This window comes from Ochotona princeps, chromosome 11 (assembly GCF_030435755.1).
Source record: "Ochotona princeps isolate mOchPri1 chromosome 11, mOchPri1.hap1, whole genome shotgun sequence".
Taxonomy (NCBI): domain Eukaryota; kingdom Metazoa; phylum Chordata; class Mammalia; order Lagomorpha; family Ochotonidae; genus Ochotona; species Ochotona princeps.
This window is the reverse complement of record NC_080842.1, coordinates 2,388,196-2,412,955: the sequence shown is the minus strand read 5'-3', so window position 1 is coordinate 2,412,955 and position 24,760 is coordinate 2,388,196. Positions and strand designations below refer to the sequence as shown.

The following is a 24,760-nucleotide window of genomic DNA, read 5'->3' as shown; positions in this document are numbered from 1 at the left end:
TAGGTAGAGACCCACAGAGCCAAATGAATCATTAACTGCATCAAACTTTTAATTGAATAAGTTATATTTCTTTAAAATTTAGTTGATGTTTACATAGTTGATCAGGGTGGGAAGGATTTAAGGTTAGTTAGAAGTGGGTGTGATCATTGTTTCTTTCAATTTCTTCTCCTCATTTCTCGGGGGAGAGCAGAAATAGGGAGATAGGCCATACCCAGCCTCCCAACCATCCCAGTACCCAAGAATGGGGAAACACCACCTGATATGAACCCAGGTTCACAATAGCACATGTTCTGAAGGTGGATGTGATAGTTTTGAAATGCTGTTGATCTTACTGATCTATGGATGAAGAATCCCTTCCAATATCCATTAGTTGACACCATCGACCTTATAGCCTCCCATTGCCCTGATACTTGCTGTCATTGTTTGGCTGGGGTAGTTGTCCATATGTTCTGTTTTCCATTCTCTGCTATTGTGCAGTTATCTTATGCAACCCAAATGAGCTACTATGTCCTCCATGTGTGCCATGGTCTGCTATCCAGCACTCCATCCTCTCACGAGTACCAGTAGGTTTTGGAGTATATTCTAACCTGGCCCACCCCAGACCCAACAGACCACATCAATGTTGAGGGAGATTGAAGCCATGTTCGACTCAGGACAATGTGCCAATTCTGGCATTCTTATTCACTGAAGGGAATTCCAGCCCAGCTGGGGTGTCCTCTTAGCTCCTGAACTAGGCCTATTTCTAGCCACAGTGCTTGCATGTGCTAAATAATATTGCTGTTCCTCAGGGGTGAGCCCACATACTGCCCTGCAAATTCTAGCCCCAGGCCTGATTCACCCACATATTTGTTAACTTCATGGTCCAGTCTCACATAACTTCTTCCCTTTTTTGACACTTTCTGTTGGGTTACCTGTTGTAACCCTTCAAGTAGGGTGGCCTTGTCAATGGAACTTCCAGGGAAGTCATTCCTCACCTGGACCTGAGCCATAAATTTCTTGCTGATCCCCATCTGTGCCATCTCTCAGACTCCCTGTAAGCCCCAGAGCCCAAGATTCCAGAGTTCATTGCCTGGCAGCCTGCAGGCTTCACCCAGGTACTGTTGGTGTGCAGGCCTCCTGGCCATGATCCTCCCAGCAGCTGCCACGTGGCTGAGAAAGTCAAGCACCTATGTCTCCAGCTTTGGACTCACCTGAGCTGCCTCCACCAGGATCTAATTAGATACATCTCAACATGTTCTGATACAATTACCTGAAAAACTAATACGGATTTGAGAATTACTAATTTGATCCTACAGAGTTACTGCTACTAAAAGCTTCTCTCTGTCATTATTTCTGAATCCTTGTAAGGCCCTTTCAGTGCCACTGCCCATCCCCCTTGCAATAAAAGTCCCAGACCATTATGCATAGATTTATATCATAGTAAGTCAGAACCCCTATGTTCCAGTAAATAGGATTCTAAAAGATAACCTCAGATCTGACATGAGCAAGGAAAGCTATTCATGTGAAGTTACTGCGGGAAGGGACTCAGGCAGTTACTTAAGAAGATCCCATCTCCAGATAATCACTCCACACTGCGGATAAAGATCCATTACCAAATTACATGACATTACTAATTACTATACATAATAATTGTGTTTGTTTCAATTTAACTGCAAAACATAATTATGCTTCTATAACCCATGGAAACTACCCAGGTGTTCTAATTATGCCAGGGGTCTTATTTGTGGTAATATTTCTCGCTCCACAATTCTTAAATTATACTGACATGCTCCTTCATTTGGGTAGCAAATGAAGCATTTTGCCTCTTCTGTCAGATTGCACACATTCCATATGATCACCAGAAGACCATTATCCACAAAGTGTATTGATTTTTATTACTACTTACATTAACTGATGTATTGGTGGTATTCATTTTCATGATACATTCAGACTGAATGCACAGACACATAAGGAAATACATTAGCTTGTATACTGGAAAAAAATAGCTAATGCCAAATGACCACTTTAACAAACTAATGATGAACTGAACAAATTCAACTGGTAGTCTTCCAAAATTACATCATTTGATACTAAATAAACAAGTTAAGATATTTACAATAGTTGGGAGGGTATTTTTAATTTAACCAACAGAATGCCAAAATTCAAAGAGAAACTGATAAACTACAAGAATATAATAATATGCCGATGGGAAATTTCTTTGAAAATGGGAATGTCCTTTAAAAATGAAGTTGGATATCTCAGGATCAATATTATCTTTTACACTTCTGTTAAGGGCACACATATCAACATGATACACTCACATGCATTTCAGATAAAGAAACAGAAGCCATCCAACTTCAGGTCACACTTCAGATAAAATGGCCAGGATATCGGCATTCTACTAGAGGCACTTAGATTGGGCCCCAGAATGCTGTGATGCTGTCCTTCAACAAAATCCCATTACAGCATTATGCAGCTAGAGACATCACTGCTCCATTCCTCTATAAAAAGCTATCCCCATACTTCTGAGAGAAAATGTGAGGGGAAGCATTATATAACACATTACATCAGTGCAAGGGCAGTTAGGTCAGTTAACTGCTTTTATTTTCATCAAAGTTAGACAGGATTGAAACTCTGCCTTCCGATTACTTTAATCTTCTTAGTTAATTTAATCTTAATCTTCACACACGTGTGATTACCAGAAAAGCAAAGAGAGTTCCACTTGGTATATAAAAAAGCCACCACTAGAAAGCTTTTATAACTGTACTCATGGACTGCTGCAGCTGGAGATTTCTTGATTTCTGTGAATCTCACTTTGCTTATAGTACTTGTCCATACGGAATTTCTTCAAAATCAGGCAAGTATCAAGAACAATTCATCCCACATAAGCCAGATTGATTTTTTTTGCAAAGGCTTTCTAAAGTCACTAAATTAACCATGAATTATGCATTTTCTGATTCATAACAAACTTATACCTCCCAGGAAATACATTCACACAATTATAAGGTATTACTTCTGGCAAAAGATTTTCCATATTCACTACTCTGACAATACCTCTTCCACTGTATGAATTCTCTGATGCTTAATGAGGGAAGACTTCTGCCAAAAAGCTTTCTCACACTCTTTACATTCATAAGGTTTTATTCCTGTGTGAACTGTCTGATGCCTTAGGAGGTGTGATTTCTGGCAAAATGCTTTTCCACATTGTGTACATTCATAATGTTTCTCCCCTGTGTGAATTTTCTGATGAGTAATGAGGATTGATTTCTGGCAAAAGGCTTTTCCACACTCTTTGCACTCATAAGGTTTCTCTCCTGTGTGAATTCTATGATGTCTAATGAGGTCTGACTTCCAGTGAAAAGCTTTTCCACACTCATTACACTCATATGGCTTCTCCCCTGTGTGCATTCTCTGATGTGATGTGAGGTGAGACTTCCAGCAAAAGGCTTTTCCACACTCTTCACATTCATAAGGTTTTTCCCCTGTATGAATTCTTTGATGCGTAGTGAGGTCTGACTTTCGGCAAAAGACTTTTTCACACTCATTACATTTATAAGCTTTTCCTGTGTGAATTCTACGATGTTTGATGAGGTCTGACTTCAACCAAAAGGCTTTTCTACACTCTTTACATTCATAAGTTTTCTTACCAGTGTGAATTCTCTTATGGATTAAAAGCAGTGATTTCTGGAAAAAGGCTTTTCCACAAACATTACATTTGTGTGGCTTCTCTGCGTGAATTTTCTGATGTGTTTTCAGGAGTGATTTATGAGAAAAGGCTTTTCCACATTCATTACACTCATAAGACTTCTTAGCTTTCTGAATTCTCTGATTTCTAATAAACTCTAACTTCCAGTAGGTAGTTTTTCCACATTCATTGCACCTGTGCATCTGCTCCCTCTTGTGAGTCATTTCATGAAAGGTATGGCAGGATTTACAGTTGAAAGATTTTCCACAAGGTTTACACACGTAAGGCTTATTACGCATATGTATTCTTTGACTCACTGTAATATCTGATTTGCTAATCAGAGTGTCCTCACAGTCAGTAGATTCAAATGATTTTTTCCTTGTGTGTACCTGTTGTTTACTAAGACGAGGACTTCTCTGAAAACGTTCCTTTCCTATCTTGGCTGCATGTCTGACAGTGGAAGCTGATTTATTTTTACAGGTCTCTCCTATATGAACCCTCTCAAATGCAATGCATTTCTTCTTTCTTTTGAGGGCTTTCCCTTTTCCACTCTTCTCAGAATCATGCTGCACAGTCTGAATCTCCTGCTGCTGACTAAGAGACTCAGAGCATTGGGGAGAGTTCTCAGGCACATTACAGGTACGGGATTTCTCTCCAGCTTGAATTTTATCAGACCCACTAGAGAAATGTACATTGCGAAATACATTACATGCATCTGGTTTCATTTCTGAAAAACTTATCCTTTTGATAATCAGTTTTGGAATACGGTTTGGGCAGAAATTAAGTCCTTTTCTTAAATCAACTTTGTGATTTGGCATGTTGTTTGTCACTGTATCTTGTCTCATATTAATGTCTTCACTTTCCTGGTTGGTCTCACTTAAGTCATGCTTTTCCTGGGGAACTGAAATGAAAAAAAAAAAACATCATTGAATAACATCTAAAAGCTCTTGAGATGCTCATGTAAAGACAATGAAGTTACAAGCTATCTTAATTCTTATAAATTTTTAAGCATACTAGTAAGATATCTAAGAATTACATATTTTTCCTCTTTTTTCGAAATGTTATTTTTTTTTAAAGATTTATATTTATTACAAAGTCAGATATACAGAGAGGAGGAGAGACAGAGAGGAAGATCTTCCATCCGATGATTCACTCCCCAAGTGAGCCACAACGAGCCGGTGTGCGCCGAACTGAAGCTGGGAACCAGGAACCTCTTCCAGGTCTCCCACACGGGTGCAGGGTCCCAAAGCTTTGGGCCGTCCTCGACTGCTTTCCCAGTCCACAAACAGGGAGCTGGATGGGAAGTGAAGCTGCTGGGATTAGAACCGACACCCATATGGGATCCCGGGGCGTTCAAGGCGAGGACTTTAGCTGCTAGGCCACGCTGCTGGGCCCTAGGAGTGTTAATTTTAACAGCAGATTTTCCAATATTAAATCATGATTCTTAAACTTTAAATATTATCTAATTATGTCAGAATGGGTTAGCTGGTAAAGTGTATTAAGCTATAGATGAGATACCTATAACACAGAAAAATTCAAGAGTTTGAGTCCTGGATAATCTGTTTCCAATGCAGCCTTTGCTAGTTTATCTTGTAAGGCAGGACATGACCATCTTAGTGTTTTAGAATCCCTAAAACATTTGAGATTCCACGACAGAGTCCAGCCCTTTGCTTGTTTTAGGTTTCTGGGGGAGTGAACCAGTAAACAGAATATCTCTATATGTCCCTTTGTTTCATTACATCTATCAAGAAGATTAAAACGAGTAAGGTGAGAAATAATCTAAAAATATTCAGTAAATACACTAACACACCGATGGATAAAATGCTGTACTTTCTACTAGCCGTTTGTGTTCCCTGCCCTTGTACTCTCGGTGTTTCTTCCCAAAAACTCTTTCCTGCTGATTTCATTATTAAAGAAGGATTGTTTTATTGAATCACTGACATCCAAGTGATGTAGAAGGAAATGTGTCTAAAGAAGATGATCTGTAATTAACAGGACAACATATGATTGTCCACCTATAGTGTGTTAACTTTCTTTCACAAATATCTGCTAAAACCTGTTGAAGAGAGGAAAAAGAAGTTATGAGAACAAACTAGGAGAGGAAATGTTTGTTTTTGGAACTATACCTATGAAACGTTTAAACTTTGTTCTCTTTATATGCATAAAAAATAATTTAAAAAGTGTTTGCTAGCTCCCTCTGAGATCACCTTTCATAGTTTTCTCCACTCAATCTCTTGTTATACACACTTCTGTTTGACAACTTAAATTTCTATAGGTCGTTGATATCTGAGATACAAGAGTCGTTTCATACTTCTAGAGAAACAGTCTCCTATGTTTTTATTGTTTTTCAATGATACTGAATGATACTGAAAAACTTCAATCAGCAAACTCCACTCCCTAACAAATCTTAGCCAGTCAATTTGCAGCAAAGATCTCACTTACACATGAAAATTAAAGACCTTCTAAACAAAACCAAATAGGAAGACTCTAACATTCAGCCAGCCGTATACTTGGTGCTTCATGATACACACAGAAATATTATCAATACCATGAAAAAATGTGAATGCAGAAAATCTCCTAATAAAATTTCAAAGAAAATTCAAAGAGGAGCAATATTTACACGAAGTGGTAGGACAAAATTATGAGTGATCAATAAATGGAGATGGAATTACATGGAGATGAGCCAAAAAGAGATTAAAGAACATTCTCCTGAATGAATCATGCCTCACAGAAAAGTATCAGCAGCCAAATAACACCTCAGAAATGAATGAAGATGAACAACACAATATATCAAAAATTTTGGGATACAGTAAAAGCACTGTTAAGAGCAATGCTTATGGCATTTAACACCTTCATCAAGAAACAGTAAGAACATCAAATAAATGATCTAACAATGCATCTCATAGAACTAGAAAAATCAGGAAAAGCAAAGGCAAAATTAAGAAAAAAAAATTTAAAAGTTGAATTTTAAAAAGTGTTACAAAAAGTGAGGAGAGAGCAATATGGCAGAATAGGTTGAGGACATGTTAAAACAAAAGGATTAGCCAAGAAAAAGCAGAGAGGGTGCAATCCTGTGAAGCAGGAGAGGACAGCGAGAATGACACTGGAAATCCAGGGACGTGGGAACGTAGCAGAGAAAGTGGAGGTTCTTTGAGAAAAGTTTTTGAAAAGGTCACCAAAAGCACAGGCAAGAAAAGACAAAATAGACAATTGGGACTACATCAAACTAAAAAGCTTTATTACAGCAAAGGAAACAATCAACAAACTGAAGAAGCAAACCAACACAATGGGAGAAACTGCACATCACAAAACTGATAGGGGACCATCACGCAGGTTTTATACTGAGCTTCAGAAATGCAATGACAGGAAAACAACCCTGCGAAGAAATGGGTGAAGGAAATGAGCAGACATTTATAAAAAGAACAAATACAAATGGCTAACAGGCATTTGAAAAAATGCTCAGGTCCCGTAGCTATCAAGAAAAATACTAATGAAAAAACACATTGAGATTCTACCTTACTCCAGGGAGACTGTCCTACATTCAGAACTCTAGCAAGGACACCTGCTGGCATGGATGTGGGGAGAAAGGTATCCTACTCTGCTGTTCATGGGAATTTGTAGTAGGCTGGTGCAGCTAATACAGATTCAGCATGGAGAGTACTAAAGTCCTCACCTTGAATGCAATGGGATCCCCTATGGGCACCAGTTCTAATTCCGGCAGTCCTGCTTCCCATCCAGCTCCTTGCTTGTGACCTGGGAAAGCAGTCGAGGATAGCCTAAAGCCTTCAGACCCTGCACCCGTGTGGGAGACCCAGAAGAAGCTCCTGGCTCCTGCTTTCAGATTGGCTCAGCTCTGACAGTTGCAGCCACTTGGGGAGTGAATCAGCGGATGGAACATGTTTCCTTCTGTCTCTTTTTCTCTGTAAATCCGCCTTTCTAATAAAAATAAATTAATCTTTAAAAAATATTAATCATAAAGGTCTGTACTTAGGAAGCAAGCAGAAACAGTAGTAGTCTATAGGTGTTAGTGTGCCCGATAGCAGAGACTGGGTAATTCCGCTACACAACTGATCTACTTGGTCCATGATGCTGGAGGCTGCCTAGTCCAAGAGCAGTGCTGTATCTGGTGAGGGTCTCTGTCCTGTGCAACAATGTGGCGAAGAGAAAGCACATGCTTTGGAAGATGGTATGAATGACCAGGCTCACATTTATTGCAATTTCCTCTAGGAATCACTACCCCAGGCCAAAACTAAGCATCCAAACACACTCCTGCAGTTTGTGCACTCCTTACCCTATTACCTTTTATTGGGTTCCAGCTGTGAACATTGTTGCACTGGGGATTACATGTTTAGTTTGAACTTGGGGCATAGCATTATATAAATATATTCAACTATAATCTGGTAATTAGTGAGTGCTACAATGATCAAACCAGAACAAATCCTATGTCATTTATTCAAATTCTATGACTACTGGAAGTTAACAACTTATTTTTAAATAAATGTTATTCAAATGTAAAAAAAGAATGATGCAGTAGTGATTATTGTTATAGGAATTTAGCAGTAATATAGGACATAATAGTGTGTGTGTAGGCGCTGACTGGGAAGGTGGTAATCCTGAGGGGATGAAAATGGTGTAGGAAAAAAAAAGGAAAACAAAATAAAACTATATTCTAGCATTTGCAAAAAATGGTCCCAAATGGAGACCATTATGCTCAATGAATAAGCCAATCACAAAAAGAACAATTACCATGTTCTCATTATATCATTTTTTAAAAATTCATGAAAAAGTCGGTGTTTTCAAATAAAAAAGTAAAACTGTCCAAACTAACAAATGAAAAAATAACAATAATTTATAAAAAACAGATGAAAAAGCTCAGAAACAGAATGATCAGAAGTTAGTATTGATATGTATGTACCCCCAAACTGGAAAATCTGGAAGAAATGCACAGAACTCTGGACGCAACTGATTTACCAAAACTGCCTCATGAAGATACAAAAACCTAAACAGACCAGTAAAAATGTAGCAGATTGAATCAACATTAATGACCATCCAACGAAGAGAAAGCCTGGAGCTGATGGCTTCACTACTTACCAAGCTTTTCAAGAAGCAATTCCAACTCTGAAACTATTCAAATTAATTGAAAGGTAAGAAATCCTCTGAAACTCCTTCTATAATGCCAGTATCAACTTAATTCCAAAACAACCAGAAACTACAAAAGAGAAATATGGGCCAATATTCCTCATAAGCTAATCAAATCCAACAGCAAATCAGAAAGATCATTCACTTTGACCAAATGAGATGTCCCATGATGGCAAAGACGGTCACTACATGTAAAAACAAATGTGACTATATCAGATTAAAAAAACTGAAGAGTAAAATCTAGTGATTCTTATCAATACATGCAGAGAAAATATATTTGATAAAACACAATATCCTTTCGGGCCCGGCAGCGTGGCCTAGCAGCTAAAGTCCTTGCCTTGAACGCCCCGGGATCCCATATGGGCACCGGTTCTAATCCCGGCAGCTCCACTTCCCATCCAGCTCCCTGCTTGTGGCCTGGGAAAGCAGTCGAGGATGGCCCAAAGCTTTGCGACCCTGCACCCGTGTGGGAGACCTGGAAGAGGTTCCTGGTTCCCGGCTTCGGATTGGCGCAGCACCGGCCCATTGCGGCTCACTTGGGGAGTGAATCATCGGATGGAAGATCTTCCTCTCTGTCTCTCCTCCTCTCTGTATATCCAGCTTTCCAATAATAAAAAAATCTTTAAAAAAAAAAACCGAAAAACACAATATCCTTTTTTGATATACAATTAAGCACATTGGGTATAGAGACACATATCAACACAAGAAAGTAAGATATGACAAGCCCACAGCCAGCATATTATTAAATGGGAAAAAGTATAAAATATGTCAATTTAGGTCCAAGACCAAAGATATGGACTTTCACCATTAATATTCAATATAGTCAGATAGTGATATTCAATATAGCCAGACAAATCAGACAAGAAAAAAAATCAAAAGGATACAAAAGAGAGAGAGAGACAAAAATCAAAATTTTGCAGTTTTCAGATACAATTTTATCCACAGAGGCAATGGAAAGACTCCGTTAAGACTACTAACCTCATAAGACAGCTTGGTGAAGTTGCAGGATATATAATCAGGAAACCAAAAAAAAAAAAAAAAACCCATACAAATAAATTTAAATATCTTGGAATAAATTTAAGTATATGAAAGATCTCAGTAAGGAAAATTACGAGTCATTAAAGAATGCAACAGAAGACAGAAACAATTAAACAATCTTTGATGCTCATGGACTGGAATTATTAAAATGTCCATAATAACCAGAGCAATTTAGAGATACAATCAAAATATCAAGGGTACTTGTTCTCAGTATTAAAGAAAGCAACCAGAAAATTCTAACAGCAACACAAGGATCCAATATTCTCAGCAATTTTAAATAAAAGTAAGGCTAGAAACATAACAATATTATATTCCAAGACTTATTGCAAGGCATTTATAATCAAAAGGTTGGCACTGGGACAAAAACAGACACTTGGATCAATGCAACAGATCAAAAACCGCAGCAATAAATCCACATATCTACAACCAAATAGTTTTTGTAAAATGAGCTAAAATCACTTCCTGGAACAGGAAACTTTCACCAAATGATCTTGTGAAAACTGTGTCTCTAAATGCAGAAGCGTCAAACAAGAACCCTCGCTTACATCTTACATACAAATCAAATGACAGTGGATCAAGGATCTAACAAGACCTGAAACCATCAAATGACCAGGAGAAAAGACTGGCAAAGCATTACCAAATATTGTCATTCAAAAGAATTTCTTGGATAAGACACTAGAAGCAAAGGCAGCAAAACAAAGTAAACAAATAGAATTATATCAAGTTAAGAAGCTGTTGCACAGTAAAGGAAACAAAAAAAAATAAAGAGAAAATCAATAGGAGAAAAAATTTCCAAATATATCTGATAAAGTATTACTGTGCAGAATATATAAAGCTTACAACAGCCACAAAAAATCCAATTAAGTAATGGGTAAAGGACATGAACAGGCAGTTTTCAACAGATGAAACCCAAACATATGAAAAAATTCTCAGGATCACTAGGTATCAGGGAAATGCAAATAAAATGACAATCAGACTTCCTCCCCCACCCCAGTTAGCATTACAAAGTCAAGAAATGGATACAAAGACACCCTAACACACTGTTAGTGGGAATGTGAACTAGTACAATCATTATGGGAGACAACACAGAGATTTCTCAGAAATCTGAAAACGGAGCTACTGTATGACCCTGTCATCCCACTTCTGGGAATTTACCCAAAGTAAATGAAATCAGCTTACAAGAGAATTTTCTGCATCCCTATGTTTATAGCAGCTCAAATTACAGTAGTTAAAGATGCAGCATCAACACAGATAGCCATAAGCTGATGACTGGATAAGGGGAATACAATACATACACACTATGAGATATTACTCAGACATAGAAAAGAATGAAAGCCTATTTGTCACAAGAAAATGGATGCAACTAGAGGCCATTATACAGAGTGAAATAGCATATTTTCCCTTAAAAAACTATTTTCTGATTTGTAGTAAGATATTGAGCACAGAAAATATAATGCATATGAGTATAATCGACATTTCAAGATTTGCTTGTTCATAGTCCTCGTGTATACTGCTAGAGAACAGTTGTTTTTATAACTCACTGAATTTTTCATTTATTGTAGGAGTCAGTGTATTATTTCAACGTTTGCCATGCAAAACTCCAAAGAAAATTAAGCGAGGAGGAGGAAGTGCAGTCTTGGAGACTGGTTAGGGTAGACATTATCCGAGAAGGAATGAGACGGTTCTGAACTGAGTGGTTTTTGCATGCAAAGCAGCAAGCAGCCGGTGGAACCCCGGATGCAGGAGGAGCTTGTGTGCTCAGCAAGGAATCCTGTTCTTTTTCCTCCGGCGCAGGATGCTCCCAGGCCATCTCAGGAGCTAGCTAGCAATGGCAATGGGGACATAACCTTAGCCTATTGCCACATCCGCAGAGAAAAATCTGGTACCCTGATTAAGTAAACCGAAACTGTAGGGAAGAATGGAGTTGCTTTCCCTTGTGCAGAGAAGAAACCTATGGTCTCTCATTTTTACAAATCTATACTTTGTCTCTTTTTTATATCTAGTTGTCATTGTCTGGTTCATGCTGTGCAGGTCATGGCACTATGGGAGTAGGGAAACTGAAGAACAAAGGACAGTTACTGTCATTACGTTCTTATAACTGTATATATGAAACACATGAAATCCATTCCCTTTATATAAATACATAAAGTGTGACAGAAAAACAAGTGAGATTTTATGCAGTGTACGTAACCCAGTAAAAAGTCTTACTAGAGCTAGAAAGGGACTGAATATTTCTATTTAAAAAAAAAACCTGTTTATTTATACAAAAAGCGGAATTATAGAGACAGAGCTTATATCCATCAGTCTACGCAAATGGTCACAACAGGTGTTGACTGAGTCAAGCGTTAGGCAGGAGCTTTATCTGGATCTCTCACATGGGGACAGAGCCCTGAGCAGTCATGCCATCATACTCTCTTTCTCAGGTACATCAGAAGGGAGCTGCACAAGAAGTAGAGCAGCCAGCACATGAAGTGGTTCTACATTTCATGCCAGAAGCATACACGCACATTTAACACACTGTATCACAAAGCTGGACCCAGGACTGGATTTTTTTTTTAAACAAAATATTCACCAAGAGCAGAACAAGAAGTAGGTTGGTGTACACATGAGTTTACTATAGGCTGGTAGTTCTGCACCTACTAGCCCTGCCTGTGGAAAGAGCTGCCCTCAGGTCTGGGATGTGGGAATACGGAAGTGAGAAGAGCTCCAGTCAGTGTCTGCTGCACCCGTTCCTTCCCAGTCCCCCTGCCACCATGTGCCGACTGACCTGGGAAACCCTGGTTTAGGCATTCTTGCAAAATCCATGGATCTGCTCCTTGTTCCAGTTTGGAGATCAAGCCAGGTTTGGGAATACAGTGCCCTGTTCATGGGAAATAATGCAACATTATCAAATCACTAATTAAGCTTTTTTTTTTCAGATAAGAATTTGATGCAGGAGCTAAGCAATGAAATGTGCCCATGTGAATCTTGTACCAGAACAGATACTCAGATTTTTTTATGCACACAAATTACAAACCCATCCAGCATTAAACCACGTGACTTGTTCACTGGTTTGTATGTAAGAAGAAAATGTTCTCATTTGGAAAGTATGAGGAAAATCACTCACCCACGGATAGCAGGCTGCTGTACATCTCCAGCATCACATCCCTGTACAGGGCCCTCTGATCGTTATTCAGAATCTGCCACTCCTCCCTGGTGAAGTCCACAGCCAGGTCTTCAAATGACAACACCTGTAACAGCATATTGCTGCTCAACATATCATCACTGTTACAGAACAGAAAGACTGGAGTGCATCTTTTTGTGTGTATCTTATTTGCCAAAACATACAGGTAAGTTTATAAATTATGTGGTAACAGAAACCAAAATCATAATAAAATACTAGCTCTATGTTAACTTAAAGCTTCAACATTACTGCAAAGAGTTTTCATCTTTTAGAAGTAAACTTCCTCCTCACGATCCTGAGAGGAGTTTGCACTGTAATCTAGATAGAAGCATATGACTGAATGGAAATGCTGGATAAACAACGCAAGATACATTTTTTCAATATGAGACCAAAATGGAATTATTTTAAAATAATCTTTTTCTATATTATCAGGTTGCAGTTAACTAAAACACTTAGAATATTCACATCTGCTTAGATATGTTTTCATGAACACGATACAACACAAATTAGGCGATAAAAACATTTAAAAACACAGGCCAGATAATGGGGGCTACAAACTGTAACACCTCTAAATGAGTGGCTAGTAATCACGTTCAATGCTGATAATTAAGGTTTGTTTGACTCGCATTCCTGAAATAATTATAGCAATAACAATTTTATATGCTTACTCTTTTTGTGAATGTATCTGGAAAGTATCTGATAAGTAGTTTCATAAACATTTATATTTCCTTCACCAACAAAAATAATTGCTATTTTCACATACAAATAGATACCCATTTCTTAAAACACACAGTATAGATAACAGGAAACCAATGAAATACAGCTGTAGTAACTTGAAAGGTTTTCATTTTCAATGTGATTCATTGTGAGACAGATGGCTAAGAAATAATTGCATAGAGAGGAAAACATAGAAGGAGACATTGTAACTTATCAGAACGCAGGGAAGTAAGGAGACAGAAGAACTCACTGTAAATAAAAACAAAGGAACAGCAAACAAAGAATTCACTATAATTTTTTATATAGAGAGTGAAAATGCAGAACTTGGCTCCTTGCCACTGTACATGAGCTATGGGGTAAATACTGGCAATGCATGCTAAAAATGGGATAAAAGACAACGAATGTGGCAGGAAAGACACTGGCTTTGTTTGACATTTCTGCAAATGTATGCGGATCTCCAAATGCCAACGGCTATCTGATAAATAACTCAGCAGAAAGTGCCAAACCTTAAATGAGTATTTGGCAAGTGGCACCATTCCAGTGATGCCTGAGGCCATCACAGTGAATGCCAGACTCTAAGAGCAGTGAGGAGGCAGCATGCAGAAAATGGAGCAGCACAGATTCTGAGGAAAACCTGACATCCACTCACAGAGGAAAGGAAGGGAATAATATTGGAATGGGATAACAGAGAATGTGCTTTTAAAGCTTGAAGGACATAAGCGTTGGTAGTATAGTGGTGAGCACAGCTGCCTTCCAAAGCTTAAGGGACATGTAACATTTAATAGGCAGTAGTCTACTTGAGATAAGTAAAGGATTTTCTGAAAAAATAACTAACATAACTGAAGGTGCTGAGTGCATCAGTGGACAAGGGAGCTATTCACAAGCCCAGGTGTTCTGGCTTGGAACACTAAGTGGCAGTGCTACCTCCACAGTGCTACCTCTCCTTGGTGCCTCCCTCTGGTTAAAAATAACAGAAGAGAGCATCCCTGGCCTCAATACTATCTCTTCTGATGCCTTCCTTGAGTTGTAAATAACAGACCAAAGCATACCAAGATGCTGTGTTAATGTCTTCTCTCTTGCTTTTTTTAGTTTTACTAACGTAAGAATAATTAGTCTAAGAATTGCTAACTTCACATAAGATAAGAATTAATGAAAGCCCTTGTGTGACATCTACGTTCTTTTGGGGTGTAAAAGTCTTTACTCTCAAATAAATTGCATCATCCTGAAAGTGTTGATGATGGCTGCAGTGTAGAGTAATAGAATCCTTTCTCCGTTAAGCTTCTTCTTGTCTGTTCGATTAATCCTGACACATAATTAATGACATGGGATCTCCACTACAGAATGTTAAAAGAAGCTCTCCACGGTGGATTAAATTATGCAGGAGCATTATCTGTATGCAAAGTAAGGAATCAGAACCACTAAAAACAAACCTTGCCTATGGTCAAATTTGAAAGACTACACATTTTTTCTAATTAACTTCTTTAAAAGAGGAAAGATTTGAAAAAATAGCACATGGTATGCAATAGTCATATGCTGATTCCATATGTATAAGAGGGATAAACAATACAATACACAGGGATCAAAAATGGAACTACCCAACGTGAAAGTCCCTATATATGAGCAATACAACATGTAGCTCCATGTACATTATGACAAATTATTCACTTCATAATTTTTATAGCACCGAATAACAAATAAAAGCATATGATTTTATCAATAAAAGAAAAATGATAGAAAACCATAACACATTTCTTTGCTAATCACAAATAATGTTAGACGAATAATACTCCTTTTAAAGTCACTGATGAAATGAATGTTAAATATAAACATGAATAGTATAGTGACCTAATTCATATTTTAGATCATTCTGCAGAACATTCACCAACACAGAAGATGTGCTGAGCATAAATCAAGATACGACTAAAATTGTAAGATTATTTTTTCTTCTGACCAGATGGAATTAAATTAGAAATCAATAAAAAATCCCAAATCTCCAATATTTAGAAGTAATATATTTCTAAATAATGAGTCAAAGAAAAAAAATCTCAAGGTAAATTAGAAAATGGAAAAATTATTCTAAGAATTAAATTGCCTCCTTTTTCTTAGAGATGGAATCTAATGCACAGGAACTGGTTAACTATTGTACTTAGGACAAAAATAATAATACTAGGTTGAGATTAATATTGGAAATATATGGCATGTAACGAAATCTTGGAACTCAAAAGTAATAAAAATAGATTTCAAAAAAGCAATGAATGAAACACTTTTCCACATAGGCTGGTGTGGTGGCACAGTGGTTTAATCTGTGATTTGGATGCTGGCAACCCACACTGGAGTGACAGTTCAAGTTTTACTTAGTCTGCTTCTGAGCACACAAGCTGGGGCTGGAGGCTGGCCAGGCCAGGCAGGGATTTGGCACTCGTCAGCATCTGGGTGGGCCGGGTCTGGGGACAGACTGGGATGTTCTAGGTTGCATAACCTGCTGGTATGTGAAAGATTCAGGATAGAGTCGGGCTGTGCCTGGCTGGGCTGGGGTGCAAAACTAGCAAGAGCTGAGACTGTAGGTGAGCCATGCCAGACTGGGTTGAAGCACCAACTAGCACACCTAAGATGTGGGGTTGGGAACAGGACTGGTAGAGAAACTCTGGGAACTCCACTGCTAGGCTGCAGCTCCCACTAGTGAGTGACACAGCCAGAGCTGGTGGAAAGTAGGTTGGCCAAGGTTGTTGCACCCAATGACATGTGTAGGGTGGGTTTGGGAAAGGACCAAACTAGGGTAGGCCCCAGCACCTGTTGGTACTTATGAAAGCCAAAGGAGTATGGATGGTCAGGCTAGGTCACAGTACCCAGTTCACATGAGAGCCAGTTTTGGGGGTTGCCCAGGCTGGGCTAGGCTATAGCACCCATCAATGAGAGAGCCAGGAAGGGTATAAGCCAGTTGCGCTTGGCTGCAGCACCCACCAGAGTGCTAGGACTGGGGGCAGGCCATCTCACTCTGAGATGCAGCATCAGCAGGCACAAATCAGATCTGGGTTGGAGGGGACCTGGTAAGGGAACTTGTGGAACTCCCCCGCTAGGCTGCAGCTCCCTCCAGTAAGCACAAGATCTGGTGCTGAGGCAGACCAGATCAGGTTGGGCTGCAGCACCCACTGGTGTATGTGTGAGCTAGGTCTAGGGGCGAGCTGGACTGGGCCAGTCCACAGCACATATTGGCATGACCAAGAGCCAGGATGGGGTGCAGGCCAGGCTGGGTTGTACCACAACATCCGACAGTTCATTCATATGAGGGTTGGGGAAGGACCAGGCTGGGATAGGCTGCTGTTCCTGCTGGTGATAGTTGGAGCTTGGAGCTGGTAGAGGCTGGGTTGAGCCAGGTTGTCATATTTGCTGGTGAATAACTAGACTGGAGGTAGGCCATTTCAGAATGGGCCACACACCTACTGGCACCTGCAAGACCTGGCATGGGAATGAGCCTGGTAAAAGAACTTCATGCATTTCCTTATGTGGCTGCTGCTTTCATGGGTGAGCATGAGAGCTGGGATTGAGGGAGATGTCAGGGGTACGTTGCTGCACCTGTTGGCATGTGTATGAGCCAGAATGAGTGTGGGTCAGCTGGTCTAGCCCACAACACCTGCTAGCAAGTGCCAGGACTGGGTGTGATCATGTCAAGTTAGACCACAGTACCCCTGACAGGTGCAAGATCTGGGTCTGGGACTTCACCTGGTAGAGGAAATGTGGGCATCTCCCTATTGGGCTGCAATTTCCAGTGGTGATAATGAGAGCCAGGGCTGGGGGTGGGCCAAGCTGGAAAATGCAGCAGCACTCAGCATACCTTCTGGCAGAATGTGGGAACAGTTCAGGCTGAGCTAAACTGCAGCATTTATGACTTGTGAAAACTGGGCCAGAGGCGAGCTGCATTAAGCTGCAGGTATAATGAGAGATTGCACTGAGGTGAAACTGACCAGGCAGCTGCAACCACTGCTATGTGCTTTGGCTGGTGCATGTGACAGATGGAACCTGACCCTGCGGTAGCTGGTGCACATAGAGTAAAATCTAAGAATTCTCCAGGTGAGGTTTCTTGGGAGACTCCCCAACTAGACCACTAGACTGAAATCCCATCACAGGGAAAACCATAGGGTGTGTGACACATCCTAGGGAGCAAGTATCAGGATGGGGCTTCCTTGGTAGATGATGTATCTGCACTGGGAAGCATGCCCAGAAGCACAGGGGACATGACAGATCATCTAGGGCAGCAGAGGATGATGACCACTGCAACAAAGGATGGAAAGCAGAACAGGTCAGACCATTTTCCTGGCCACGCTTTGCACCATGTTCCTGGGCCTGGGAACACACCTAAGGTTGACCTAGTCAGCCACCAGACCTTTGGAAGATTTTCTCAACCCTGATGCAATGAAGTGGATGACATCTCAGAACAATCAAAAGCACTCAAATAACACCCTTGGAACAGAACACTCTTCCCCATATCAGAGTCTTTAAGGCGTAATCAAAGAACCATCCCCTATCCCAGGGTGCTGATATAATTTGACAGCATAGGAGTGGCCTCTATCCTTTCCTCAATTGGGGATATAAGAGGAAAAAAAATTGAGATATTTGCCCCATCTACCTCCACACCTTGACCCTCCCCAGCCTAATCAGAAATCCACATGGGCATGCATCCCTCAACTATGTAAATATTAAAAATAAAACTTAAAAGTACTCTGTGAAAAAGATGTACAAATGGCTGATTAGCACATGAAAAAATATTCAGCATTATTTATATTTGGGCAAATGCAAATGACAAATGACAATCACAATGTGATACCACTTTACAACCATTGCCATGTATATTACAGAAGACAATAACCACAGCTGTGAGCAACAACTTTGCCTTATACCTAGTTAAGTATTACTGCTGGGAGAAAACAGCTGGCTGGAATAATGGGCCTAGTTCATGCTAACTCAGCATGCCAGCATAGTTTCCACTTTGCTAACATTACATCTATGGCGGGGGAGAGGGTTAGAGTACCATTACTGCCTATAATCCAGGGTATTTGGGCTGGGCTGGGAGCTCAATGAGGGCTTTTGATGTGGGTAGGGCTGTGGCCAAAGGCCTCTCTGGGCTAGGCTGCACCACCTGCATATAGGAGAGTCACAGCTGGGGGGTGGGCCAGGCAGGGGTGCTTGGAGAACCTCCAGGGTCAGGCTGCCTCGCCCACCAAGGGAGGGCTAGGCAAGGCGCCCAAAGAGTCTGCATGCTGGTGATCTCTGGGCCAGGCCACAACACCTGCTTTGGTGGAGGCCCACCCATGTCTTTTCGCATTGGCAAGCAGCATATCCTTTCATCTCAGGATGGTTAGAAAGCTTGGAATCTCTGATTCAGACACCAGAACTAGCGTCTGTTCATAAGCTACATCATTAGACTACCTACATTGCTGACTCCTTTGCAAAGAAGGCAACAACATCTCAGAGTAATGATGAAGATGCAGAGGACTTAGCCATTAGCACTGAACAGAAATCCCCCTGAGAAGGATCCATTGGATGAGACTAAGATCTCCAAACCTTGAGATAAGCAAGCTCTAAACCCTTAATCTGTGGGAAGTAACCATGACGAATCCGCAACCTTTAGCAACCCTTAAATTAAAAGTCAGAAATCTCTGAGGGGAAAATGAATGCGACAGGCAGGTAGACAGCCTAGGGTCACAAGCTGGAAGCCACAATCGCCCCTCTCCTTGTAAATCCCACGAGTCAAATTATCAATCAAATGATCCCTCCCGCATGACATCCTTCCCCCATCAGAGACCTGGGATAGCATCATGAAAACTATCCTTCCCAAGATCACATAAAGATGGGCAGTTGGCAGGGGTGATATTTCTCTTCCCATGCACACAGGATGGAAGACATTTCCCCTTCTACCACCTCCCCCTGCCCCGACCTACTCCACTCCCGAACATATCCCATACATATCTGTGATCTCCTTTTTAATAAACTTACCCAACTCTAACACATGCTGATATGAATGTAAAATGACAGAATAAATATCGAAGAGTGCTGAGGGTCTATACCTGATGACAGACCCTCAGGCAGCACGGGGAAGCACACGACAAGAAACAAAGAGCCTCCAAACACTCCTGGTCAGTCTTATCTTTTAAAGTCAGTAGTATTTAATGAACCCTGAGGAGCCATCCTAATGACCCCATGCTTCCCTGCTTCTGAAAGCCTCACATCTAACAAACACAGAATGTTTCCATCCTTATCTGCTGCTTCCTGGTGTCTGCATCAACAGGAGGCTGCAATTAAGAGCACAGTTAAGACTCAATTCCATAAAAACCAATATCAGATGTAGGTGAGGTAAAATGAGAGTGAGAGAGAGAGAGGTTTTCTACCTACTGATTCACTTCCCAATTGGCCACAGCTGAGCTGTTCTAAAGCTGGGAACCAGCAACCTCCTCTGGGTCTCCAACTTGGTTGCAGGGTCTCAAGGACTTGGGCCATGCTCCACTGCTTTCCCAGGCCATAAGCAGACAGCAAGATTGAAAGTGGAGAAGCTAGGACAGGAACCAGTGATCACACGGGTGTGATCAAAGAGAAGCCTATTGAGCCATGACTCTGACCCCCATTTTAAAATTCTTAAGTTTGGGCCCGGTACGGTAGCCTAGTGGCTAAAGTCCTCGCCTTGAATGTGGCAGATCCCATATGGGTGCCAGTTCTAATCCTAGCAGCTCCACTTCCCATCCAGGTCCCTGCTTGTGGCCTGGGAAAGCAGTTGAGGACGGCCCAAAGCCTTGGAACCCTGCACCCGTGTGGGAGACCTGGAAGAAGTTCCTGGCTCCGGGCTTTGAATCAGCACAGCATGGGCCATTGTGGTCACTTGAGGAGTGAATCATTGGACAAAAGATCTTTCTCTCTGTCTCTCCTCCTCTCTCTATATCTGAGTTTCCAATAAAAATAAATAAATCTTTAAAAAAATGTCTTAAGTTTTAGATGAGATTTGGACAGCTACCAAAAATATTCAACAGGGAGTAGAAGTGTGGTCTGCAGACTGTGGAGGAGACCGTAACTAGAACAAAATCCGAGTGTCAGCCCACTGGTGGTCAGGTCTGCCAAGGATAACAGAAGGGAAGGATGAATGAGAAAGCACATGGAATACTTGAACGTCTGATATTAAGGACCGGAAACCTTCAGTGAGGTCAGGATAGAATCAATTTTCAGAAGCTCAAAATACTACTTTCAAACACGTAAGAGAAGCTGAAAAGTAGGGAAAGACATTTAACTTTGTGATTTTGACATCATTTATGATTCCTTAACCCAACTTCAAGGTGCAAGGGCTGGATTTTCAACTCCAGCTGTTGAGTCCAGCGTCTTACTAACGCAGACCCCACAAGGCAACAGTGATGACTGGAGCAACCAGGCTTCTGTCGGCCATGTGGAAGATCAGAACTGCATCCTTGTTCCTCAGCTGTGATCCAGTCCTGGATGCTGTGGTTATGTGGGGAGTGAGTCGGTGGATAAGGGCTTTCTCTTCATCTCCGAATCTAAGTATGTGTCTCTCACTATGTTTCTCTCTTTCACATAAATACATATTTTATGGCAAAAGATTCTGGTAAGGTAAATATTAGAAAACAAAACTTGTTTTTGACTATAGATGTTATTGCTAAATGCTTAAGGAAGTGAATTAAGACAACTTTAAGTAAGTTAAGGTTCAAATGATGAATGGAATTATTTGAGTCTACAAATATACATTGAGCTGGAGAGACGTAAGGCTGTTTAAAAACCTGAAGAAAATTCCATATACTTCTTGTCCAATCCATGAATACAATATAGCTCCCCAAAGATATTGAGGGCCACACTATTTAAGCAACTCCAAATAAAATTCATAGTAACTAACTCTGTACTTTAGCACTAGGTAAATTCCATCACTGTTGAATGTTAAGTTTACTTACAAATTGGTGTTAGCCATTGTCTATTACATCATCCACATGATCAATAACAAACTGTTTTGAACTTCATAACCCACAGGAATTCAGCACAGTATCCTCTTAGATTCAGTTTGAATTATGGAACAAATATGTCTTTCTTGTTACAGCATAAGAAAGACCAGAGACTAATTTTCAGCAACCTCAGGTAGTTATCATGTCATGTAATTGTCACAATTTTACTTTGTCTATATATATTCTTTGATGCTGAATTACACTTTTTCATTTTAATTGACAAACTCTCACAAAGCCCCTAAAAACAATATAAAACAAGGTGAGAAATAAATAAGCAACTTACGAGAGATGTACTCATTTTTTTTGTTCTTGCAAAGGTGTAAGGTTCTCTAGAATGAAGTCTGGAAGAAAAGATGAACAGGAGTAGTGAGAAAATAATCTAGTTTGCACCTACATTCTTCTGCGGTAAGAACACAGTGGAAATGAATACCAAATAACAGATTAGCTGGACAACCTGTGCAGGAATAGAGCTTTATATGTGGGAAGGGGCAGAGAAGTCCTAGCAAAGCCCAGCGCTCCCCAGGCCTGTAATATGCTTCTCTACCTCTGGATCCAGGCTTCAAGATTACAGAATCTGTTTGAAGTCCATTGGATAGCACCAGGAGAGCGCCACACTTTGAAATTTTGGGGGAAAAGAGGGAAGGCACATGCTCAGAAAAGGCCCTTCCCCTGATTATGTGTGACGATATCAGGGGAGGAAGACACACCATTTCCACAAGATGTTATACACTTCAAACAGGAAATCAGAATGACATGGGGATTGTGTATTCTAGCCGCATTACCTGGATGTGATACATTAGTGTGATACATTAGACTTGCTCTGTACCCATGGGCAAACTATGTAGAATTCTGATGATAAATCTGAGCTTGACAAATCCACACTTTTAAATAAATATTCTGATACTGGAGAACTTGAAATGTGGACAGAGAATTTTACAAAAATTTTAAGTAATTTATTTTCAATTTCAGTTCGGATCATTACATTGTAGTTATACACATGCTTACTTAAAGGAAAGAGCAATTACTATTTTTCTTTAAAACACTTAAGCTTGAAAGCAATATATTTATGGCAACTCAGGTCCAAACCGTTTTTAAAAATTTACTGTTTTCCATGATACACTATAGAGGTTCATCTCCCCCTGACCCTTTAAAAAACTGCTTGCTCAAAACAATTGGTAATACATTCATGGATCACATTCCATGACAGAAAACAATTTTCTAATGCATACATTGAAATTATATATGTACTAGACACAGGTCTTAAGGTATTTGTACACAAACATAACACTTCCATCGCCTGGAAACCCAAGTGGAGTTAACCGGTTCCTAGTTCCTGCAGCTATTTCCGAAATGCACCAGCAGACACATAAACCCTCTTTGGTGCCTGGTCTTTCAAATAAGTCTCTAAAAAGACTAACCTCACCGAGTAATCCTGCGAGTCTTCGTCAGTCCTATTCTCTGGCGCCTCTCCCTTCATATGAACACATGGATGATTTACTTCTACAAATCCCTGCCATTTGTTCCTTTATTCGTTGCAGTTCAATTACTAGATCTTCCATCACTGAGTCAGTGTTCAAAATCATGCTCTCTAATAATTATATGAACGTATTTCGAAGAAACAGAGAAATGATTTAAGAACAGGCAAGTATCACTAGTGTGATTTTCCCACTTCAACAAGGAATCAAAAGCTTCCGAACAAAAGGTCAACAGCAGATGTCTAAATGACTAAATCCTACCAAACTTTCCAAAACAATCAACACCAATCCTTTTCAAACTATGTCACAAACTTAGAGGAAACTTCCAAAATCATTGTGAGTTGTCCCTGTGTTACCATAAACTTTAGCAAACAGTAAGGCCATCATTAGTGCTGCCCCTCATCCAAGTCCTTGGCCACGATGTCTTTTTATTATTATTGTTGTTCACTCAGTCTATGATACTGCGTTATTAGAAACAGAAGAACGATGATGAGGTCTGGGACATGGGCATGAGTCCATGCTTCACAACTGAGGGGAACCCAGAGCTACTGAGTCACTGACGCCCAACAGGTCAGAGCTTCTTTGCTCATCAAAGCCATATGGATGATTCTCCCTGAGCCCTGTTTAGTCTCTGCACAGATTTGGTGAGACCTGAGGTCCCAGGGCTGAATCAAAATCACTAACCAGAAAAATGAGGTAAGAAGTCCAGAATCCCCACGCCTGACCAGCTCTCATCCTGTAGGGTGTCGATGACGACTGGCCCCACACTCAACCCCTTCCAGCCTCCACAAACGTCTGCATGCACCTGAGGGCTCCTGTGTTGAAGAAAACTCCTGCTGAACCACAAGGCTCCCTTAGAAGAGAGACAGGCTTGGTAACAGCAAAGATCCCACATGCTTCCTCTGAATGGATGGTCCTTGTTGGCTTATGACACTTTGCACAGCCCATAAGCATATGACACCAGAGAATATGCAAACAAGAATCAACACTAGCGTGGGGATGGTAACGTGGGGTTGCGACACGTTGAGAAAATAAGGGTCAAAAATGTAGGCTCAGGTCTGAGGCTGCCTCATTTTCTTGGGGTTTGACTCTTCTGACAGCAGGGGGTGCGGTTGCCTGCTTGATGTCTTCTTCCCAGGATGTCTGTTTCAGCTAGGATCCTATCAGGTGGAACTTGCAATTATCTTCCTTAAATTTACCAAATGCTAATGGATTTTGAGACTTATCTCCATATTCCTCAGTTACTTTTCTGTTTATGTCACTTGACTTCTTAGATTTGAAGACACCACATAGCTTAATATTTATTACAGGTATGCATTTACTAGTCTACATTTTATTCTTTAAAACTTTTTGTTTTTGCTGATAGAGCAACCTCTTGATGGTATTATTTGCTCTTGTATTTGGACATCTTGCTTAATTCTCTCAACAGCTTTTGATTTGGGATTGTTAAATTATCACTGAGTGTGCTAAATTCCTTCCTATTTATTGAATTTTGCTGCATCAAAGTTTATTCTTCTACCAATATTTACTGTCTGTTGTTCAATTTCTGTGGATACAACTCCAGAACAATGTTGAA

The 24,760-nt window shown here is 40.3% G+C and overlaps 1 protein-coding gene across 1 annotated transcript; it reads right to left on the bottom strand.

Moving 5' to 3' along the window:
- Positions 1-2,885: 2,885 nt before the first annotated feature.
- LOC131481493 (zinc finger protein 883-like) lies at positions 2,886-22,049 on the bottom strand. The gene is made up of 4 exons (XM_058670489.1): positions 21,993-22,049; positions 12,948-13,071; positions 12,609-12,701; positions 2,886-4,565 (listed from the first exon to the last, which is right to left on the bottom strand). Exons 1-4 carry the CDS (start codon positions 22,005-22,007, stop codon positions 3,019-3,021), a joined length of 1,779 nt encoding a protein of 592 aa, XP_058526472.1. The 5' UTR covers positions 22,008-22,049; the 3' UTR covers positions 2,886-3,018.
- Positions 22,050-24,760: the final 2,711 nt, after the last annotated feature.

What these genes read in the sequence shown, in the direction of transcription:
- LOC131481493 (XM_058670489.1), bottom strand. An exon ending in CAGCAGCCTGCTATCCGTGG is followed by an intron (nt 12,702 to 12,947) that starts GTGAGTGATTTT and finishes TCCCATGAACAG; the next exon opens with GGCACTGTATTCCCAAACCT. An exon ending in CCTAAACCAGGGTTTCCCAG is followed by an intron (nt 4,566 to 12,608) that starts GTCAGTCGGCAC and finishes TTTTCATTTCAG; the next exon opens with TTCCCCAGGAAAAGCATGAC.